Source organism: Argopecten irradians, chromosome 5 (assembly GCF_041381155.1).
Source record: "Argopecten irradians isolate NY chromosome 5, Ai_NY, whole genome shotgun sequence".
Lineage (NCBI taxonomy): Eukaryota > Metazoa > Mollusca > Bivalvia > Pectinida > Pectinidae > Argopecten > Argopecten irradians.
Window position 1 is genome coordinate 13,189,420 of NC_091138.1, and position 8,717 is coordinate 13,198,136.

Consider the following 8,717-nt stretch of genomic DNA (forward strand, 5'->3'; position numbering starts at 1 on the left):
TTAATTCATAATATATTCAACATTTCAGACGAGGCAGACTATCCATTTTTCGGAAAAATAAAAACATATCCAGAGTACACATTCACAAACGAAGAATCGAGAGATTTCTGCTTCAATTGGAGACCCCCACCTTGTGACGTTGAGAAGGAAGCATATTCGTTCTCATATCACGGATGGAAACACACCAGTGCCACATCCGTCTGGGGCGTCCCTGTAACTGGCTATTACTCGACGTATAGCGGAGGAGGCTATATTACGGAACTGGATGTCAACTGGGACTTCTCAAACAGGACACTTACGGAGCTCAACAAGTACCTGTGGTTCGACAGACAGACCAGAGCAGTGTTCCTAGAATTCACCCTGTATTCGGCCAACTTGAATTTGTTCACGTATGTCATGTTTATGTCTGAATTCCCTGAGACCGGTGGAGTCACCACCATGAGCACCATATACCCAATGAGGATCTACCAACACCATGGCAACACAGGAATCTACGTCATTTTCTGCGAGGTCGCCTTTCTAGTATTTCTATTGGTTTTGACATTAAAAGTCATTTACGGAATGGCTAAAACAAAGGGAAACTGGTTTGCGAACGCTTGGAATGTTGTAGATTTCTTCTGTATTTTCGCTGGTTTTCTTGGCGTTGCCATGTACTTTGGAAGATTTATTCTAGCCAATCAAACACTAGCCAAGTTCAAGGAAGACCCAAAAAACTTTGTAAATTTCCAACACCTTGCGTTTTGGGACCTCATATTTGTGCTTGTACTTGCATGTCTTGTATTCCTCTCAACTATTCGAATAGTTGGGGTTCTTGGCTATGACAGACGAATCGGTGAAGTGTTCAGAGTGGTAGATAATTGCGCTAAAGACCTGTTCTGGTTTGGTGTAATGTTCTTTTATATTTTCATGGGCTATTGTATGCTGGGTTATCTGGTTTTTGGTAGAAACATCAAAGCCTACTGGAACATCTTTGATACGATGGGGACACTATTCATCAGTATGATCGGTAAAAGTAAATTCACGGAAATCAATGATCAGGACCCGATAATGGCCCAGCTCTATTTCTTTACCTACATTTTGCTGATCGTCTACGTATTGCTTACCATGTTTCTTGCCATTTTGTGCGAAAGTATTGCAGTGGTGCATTCACAGACGAAAAATGACCGTTCAGAAGAACTTGTGGCATTTATCATCGAACACATTAAGAAATTCTTCAGCAAAAGTAAAAAGAAACAACAAAAAGGACAACCCAAAGGTAAGATGCCTGTGTATATTACTTTTGATTTCAAACCGCAAGGGTAAGATATTATCTATAAACTTTTTATTCACTTATCATAATCAGGAAAACAAATACAAAAAAATATTGTCATGTAGAAATGTAATTTTTTATATGTTCATGTCACTACTCGAATCTGATTATACACTCAAAATTCGAACTAGACAGAAGATGATTCTTTTCGATCAAATATTAATTAGAAAATGTACTTAGATAATTTGAATTAAAGCTACGTAAATCAGAATCATTAAAATGGGAATACCGATAGATTTATGCATTTACAGTAAATTGTACCAAAAACAACATAACCACATGTTTTCTATTTTCAACAGACGATTCAGGAATAGGAAAACAAAAACCCATCGAGTTGTTGTCAGACTTGCGACTGAATCTCCATGACATCATGAAAACCCTCCCTGAAAAGGAGCGAAACCCTTTCATGACAAAGTAAGTGTATAATGACTACCGTAGTTCTAATTCAAGATTTAGATTCCATGACTGAGGTATAATTGATCATTTTAACAGCCAGCCTTTTCCAGAACACTATTAAACAATGTTAACATATCAACTATGCTCAGGTTATAGAGCTGTCAGTACATGACAACAGACGTTTGCAGATCATATATATAAAGTAAGTAAAGTAAAAGAGCATAATGTTATAGCGTTGCTGGTTAACTCTATATAACATAAGGCTGGCAACTCCGCCGCGTGGAAATATACACCCACTCTACTTTAGTCGACTGCAAATGTCAAAGTTCTCGATATATACGTGTTTTACTCTTTTATTTGACAGTATGTATATATTAGGTAGAATAGAATTATTTTACTTTATTTTTTCAGATAGCCTTATTGAGTCTCCTGAACCTCTCAGGAGAACATTAATTTACATTCTGAGAAGAAGGATACACATTGTACATCAAGTAGTTGTCTTGTGATGTTGTTGAACATTTAACGCCGACAGTGTTTCATTTTTCCAGACACGGTCAGACATTTTGTAATATCATAATTAGTTGGTCATACAGAAGTAAGTCAACGAGTGCCTTTTATATATATCAGATATCTTTATAGTTTCTCAAATACATCACATTAAGCGACAACTTTGTGTGCCTTCCAAGGGCATATATCGAGAGGAAATTTGTCGGGATGAGCTTTTTTCTTGATTTATAAACTTTTGGATTTTTGTAAGTTGGTTAAAATGTACTGATTGTTTAGAAATAACGCAGGAATGTTCAAAATCAGTTTGAGTTCAAAGTTCAAATAAACAATTCACTAATATGGCATGACATGGAGCGTGTAAGCCATACACTTAATGAATAGCGCTTTATAGAAAGTAGGCTAATTATCCATCCATTACATTATCTACAAGTTTAATTATGCTATCTTAAGATGTATCCTCAATTAACAGTTACTATGAGGACGTTTACAACATCCGTTCATAACACAGTGTACTATTTATCAATTCAGTTGTAAAATTGTGGAACAATGTGCCATTTCACTCATGTGTCCTTTATCTTCATCCATTTGTATTTATATAGATACTATCGCCGTTGTTACATGTCATATTAACATATTTTATATCCTATTATTTAAGTTTCTACATTTTGATATCATAGATACATGTTCACTTGTTTCATGTGAGAAAAACGTCATATTTCATAACACAATGAAGTTTAAGTAGTTGCATCAATGCTTAATTTTTTTCAGACTACTTAATAACACAAAAATATATTTAAACGAACGATTCCATTGATTGTCCAAAGGTTTATTTTTTTTCTAAATCAATACACAACGTCGACGTCTCTGACATCATGATAACGTCGGGTTTTCGCTCCATTTTCGGACTTTTTCTTCATATATGAAGAAACAGAGTCTGCCAATCAGAAAGAAAGATTTAGTATGAAAATAAATAAAAAAAATGATTATGTAGATCATAGATTATATAAAACAGTTTAATATTTATAAAGCTTTATAAAAAAAAACATGACTATTATTGTAGTTGAATTGCCTATCAACATCATCGAACCATTTTACCACTTTTGCGCAATATCCAGCTTTGTTTCTAGATTGTCTATCTAAAATCTATTTCTGTTTCTAAACATTTATCATCATTTAACTCAACTAATTTTACCGGATTTTGTTTTGACTATAGTTATCTACCAGTAATCATGTTTATATGAACTTGATGCTGTTATATGATTTTGTTCCTATAAACAAAAACTAACACATGATGATGTGTCAGGCTCGGGAGTTTGCGAAAGTTATCAAACTTGAAGCAAGACCAAAAGGTTATTTCCTTAATCCGTGACCTAATGTGTCATATCGTGGTCAATACTTAGCCAATTTTGTTCATCAAGCACTCATTGGAAAGATAAATTATTTCTCATGAAGCTAACATATGCAACACACATATATAGAGCCTGTTTATTTAAAAAAAATCATTGATTAAATAAATATGTTGTTTTTTGTCTACCGTAGAGTACATACCTTTGATACTATAATTTAAATATATACAAATAAGGTTGGTTAGAAATTCGTACCAGGTGTCTGTGTTGCAGAGTTGTTGAATTCGCGGTTAATCGAAAGTTAGACATTGACAAATACGCGGACTTTCGTCTATGTGGTTTAATCATTGAGGAGATCGCGAATTTTACTCTCCGCAAGATTAAACAACTATACAGTATCGAATCGTTATCTCCATCAAAGCCATCTCATCTGCATCATAGTTTAGCTACCCATTTATATGCTGTATCTTTCAGGCATATTGCATACGTGACCATGACATGAGTTCAGAAAAAAGAAATCATATCGCTGCTTGATCTTTCTTTTATCATATATATATTATCAAACAGTCGGATATACAATTCTCTTGTTTATCATCATTGTTTAAGTGTTCTTGTTACTTTGTTACTAGGTTGATCATCGCATAGTTATAGTTTCAATATATTTCTACATTTAGCTCTAATAAATTGTTACATGTGTTTATCTGTGTTTTTTTTCTTTTTTTTTTCTTTTTTTTTAAAAGTTTCTCTTCACCACTTATACCTAATATTAGGGGAGTTAAATTATGTTTCTCGGTCATATTTATACCTGGTATAAGGGGAGTTAAATTATGTTTCTCGGTCATATTTATACCTGGTATAAAGGGAGGTAAATCCTGTTTCTCGGTCGCGAAGTGAAGAGTTTTACGTGCCGTCACGCTATCGTTTCTCGGTCACATTTATACCTGGTATAAGGGGAGTTAAATTCTGTTTCTCGGTCATATTTATCCCTGGTATTAAGGGAGGTAAATCCTGTTTCTCGGTCACGAAGTGAAGAGTTTTACGTGTCGTCACGCTATCGTTTCTCGGTCACATTTATACCTGGTATAAGGGGAGTTAATCCTGTTCTTCAGTCACCATTTATACCTGGTGTAAGGGGAGCTTAATCTTGTTTCGGTCGCTATATATACCTGGTATTAGGGGAGCTAAATCCTGTTTCTCGGTCAACATTTATAACTGGTTGAAGGGGAGGTAAATCATGTTTTTCGGACAAAATTTAAACCTTGTGTAAGGGTAGTTAAATCATGTTTCACGGTCACCATTCATACCTGGTGTAAGGGAAGCAAAATCCTGTATCTCAGTCAAAACAATGAAACAGTTTCAACATTTGTCTAAAAACTCTCAATATAAATAATATTTAAAACACATGCTTTGATAATTAATGCACATCTGAAGTTATGTGTAGAATTTATTTCTTAGCCCTGGAATTGTTGCATATTGATACTTAACATTTAATAGTAACGACTGATGTTTTGAAAACCACTAATACAGTTGCCACAAAATAACAAAGCCAGCTGTCATTAATTGTAGAACTGATTTATTTTATCAAATTTTTTTCATATATTTCACATTTACACATATTGACTAGCATTAAACATTAAAACGTATTGAAACTTTGTTATCTTTGTCACCAAGCCATGACACTAACCTGTGAAATCTTCTGTCTGATTTCCATGACTCCAAGATTTAGTTCTACGGTCGCTGTGATGACCCGTCGATCCGTTCTTCGAACAGTTCTCGCAGATAAATACTTGCTTACCTCGACAAAAAAGATCAACTTGTGGTTTATATTCAGTATTCATTCATGAAATATAGATACATTGCCACCCTATTTATGTATGGCGCCACCACTGTGTTGTAGAAGGTGATACTGTCAAATAATTTGAGAAGTTAGAAATCTTCTCGAGAACCATAGTTTTTCTGGATCTTTCTATATCTGTGCTTATGACTCAACTTTAAATTCAAATACAAATTATTCTTGTCTCAAAGGTAACAATGCAAGTTACAAACTTTCGTGATGAAAACACCTAATGTCCTCTGTGATGTCAGTCATCGTTTCTGAGGAAGTGACGGCAATTTGTGTTAAACACCACCTGGTTAACATTGTTGGAATAAGTGTGAGTACAACCAGTTTTCATTTCGACACTGAATGCACGCGCTTATAGTACATCACGAGCTCTGAGAACCAAACTCACCTGACAACGTGTCGTAGACGTGAAGATTGAAATATCAAGATGCCAATAAAAATGGCCGACACTTCCTTAGAAATGATTATAAATATCACCTAGTGAATCTGCATTCTACTATCTCAACAGGAATGTTTTTTTTATTGCATTGTCAGCTTTAAAGAATATCTCTTAAATATTGAAGACAGCCCTAAAGGAATATATTTCAAATGCAGCTGTTAATGGTTTCTGAATGATATGTGAATAGATCTAAGGATATTACCATACTCATATCGTAACAGGTTATGGGATATCCAGTAACTGGAAAACTAAAATAAGGGGGAGCTCGGTTTTAGCGAAATATCAAATCATAAAACAAATTAAATGGCCAAATTATATGTGCATTTGCTTTAGAAAGCGCTCTGAATGGATTAAACTATTGAAGAGTAACTTTTAAATTTTTCTTTCTAATATTGGTTTGCTTGACTGCTGCAATCTTGTAGATTAAGAAGATTATATACCACAAAGAACCAAACTATTGCCATACATTATAGACTATGGATATTTCGATAATGCATCAGACCTATGCTTTACCACAAGATGATTAAGATAATCGGTTGGCAAGAACATTATTGTGATATATCAAGGAGCATTTTACTCAGACTTAATTAATAAAGTGGATCGTAATCTTCTCCAAACATGTTTGAAAATAAACATACATGTATCAACAATGATTTCTCAACAACATGAAAGAATGGCAAAAATATCACATTTAGCAAAAGTAAAAAGAAGAAGAAGATAACTCTATGCCTTTCAGCCTGACATGATAATTATTCTTTAAAAATGCCTTTTTCTGTTTTGTTCGGGAAGTTATTATATGCTTGAGTAAATTGTCCTTAAGTAAGAATACTTACAGTTTGCACTGACATGGACTCAATAACTTTGCTTTCTAGTTTTATCATTATCAGTGTATAATGATAGTACAACACGTGCGGCGATTCTATTGTAACGGGAATAACCACTTTAGGTGGGAACATATGAATGACTCGGTTCCAATCACCTGTTCAATCGAATTCGTTGACAATGACGGGAGAGAACAAAATATGCGTATTCTAATAAAAAAATATGCATCTGTCGCGATAATAAATAACATGCATTTACGTGAAAAACTGTAAATATAAGGAATATATAATTATTTTGTTGAGGTTATGGGGTTATAATGATAATGGAGCCCGTGTAAATTATATGTAACCCGGTTCGCCGGGGTTACATAATTTATACGTGCTCAATTATCATTATACCCTCATAACCTCAACAAAATAAAAGTCTATTCCTTAAATAATCTGTAATTGATTATCAGACTAAGAGAAGTTACTTGACTGTATCGAATGCTACAGAAAGCAAATTATCTCCCTTCGACCAATTTTCAAGTACAAAATTATGATATTTGAAGGCAGGTGTAAATCGATTTGTTCAAACTCGCTTTTACATTTACACCTAAATAATATATATATACATGGTGAAAATGATATATGACAGATAACGAGTTCAGAGCAGCACACACATCACACAAACACAAACAATTGAAAGGTAATACGGAATATACACGTATATATTCATAATATGGACGTACATGGATGATAATTGCTGATGATGGAATCTTGGAACATCCAGAAGCTTAAGTCACATGACAATATCAATATATAGCAGATACCAACTATAGATATCAGAATATATATTTTTTGTTTGCTTATCAACGTCACAGCCGGGTTCATGTAAGGACGGCCTTCCATGCATGTGGTGTGTAGCGTGTATATAGTGTGTGGTGTGTTTTGGGAGGAGACTGCAGTAATAGAACTCTTCCCATTTTCATTATGCTATATCATGGGAAAATGCTGCAGAGGACACCAAGCAACACACCCTACACGATCAGACAAAATATATTCACGTGTAAACGAATTCGAGATATAGAGAGGGGAGAGCGTAAGCCCTCATGTATTGCATACATTGTAAAAAACCGAATGAAGTTTGATGATTTAAATATACCTATATAAAGAAAATATAAAGGTAAAGAGGTTTTGTTTAATTTGATTAAATTAACGTCCTTTTAACATCTAACGGTAAAAATCAGGCATATATCCCAACAAGGAAAAAAACCAGAGAATTGCCAGCGATATGTATCAGGCATATATCTCAAAAGGAAAACAAAACACAAAATGGCCAGCGGTGTGTATCAGGAATATATCCCAAAAGGAAAACACAGAGAATAGCCAGCGGTTTGTATCAGGCATATATCCCAAAAGGAAAACACAGAGAATAGCCAGCGGTTTGTATCAGGCATATATCCCAAAAGGAAAAAAGCCCAGAGAATAGCCAGCGGTAAGTTCAGACATACATCCCAACAAGAAAAAAACCAGAGAATGACCAGCGGTAAGTATCAGGCATATATCCCAACAAGGAAAAAAACAGAGAATGACCAGAGGTAAGTATCAGGCATACATCACAACAAGGAAAAAAACAGAGAATGACCAGTGGTAAGTATCAGACATACATCACAAAAAGGAAAAAAACAGAAAATGACCAGTGGTAAGTATCAGGCATATATCAAAACAAGGAAAAACCCAGAGAATTGCCAGCGGTATGTATCAGGCATATATCCCAAAAGGAAAAACAAGAGAATAGCCAGCGGTAAGTATCAGGCATATATCCCAAAAGGAAAAACAAGAGAATAGCCAGCGGTATGTATCAGGCATATATCCCAAAAGGAAAAAACCAGAGAATAGCCAGCGGTAAGTATCAGGCATATATCCCAAAAGGAAAAAACCCAGAGAATAGCCAGCGGTATGTATCAGGCATATATCCCAAAAGGAAAAAAACCAGAGAATAGCCAGCGGTAAGTATCAGGCATATATCCCAAAAGGAAAAAACCAGAGAATAACCAGCGGTAAGTATCAGGCA

The 8,717-nt window shown here is 34.8% G+C and overlaps 1 protein-coding gene across 1 annotated transcript in view; it reads left to right on the forward strand.

Moving 5' to 3' along the window:
- LOC138322912 (polycystin family receptor for egg jelly-like) overlaps positions 1 to 4,032 on the forward strand; it is a 44,309-nt gene extending 40,277 nt beyond the window's left edge. Inside the window, exons 23-25 of the mRNA XM_069267133.1 lie at positions 29 to 1,255; positions 1,609 to 1,723; positions 2,117 to 4,032. Coding sequence (XP_069123234.1) covers positions 29 to 1,255; positions 1,609 to 1,723; positions 2,117 to 2,120 — 1,346 coding nt within the window. The 3' untranslated portion in view covers positions 2,121 to 4,032. The remainder of the gene's footprint in view (positions 1 to 28; positions 1,256 to 1,608; positions 1,724 to 2,116) is intronic.
- The last annotated feature ends 4,685 nt before the right edge of the window (positions 4,033 to 8,717 follow it).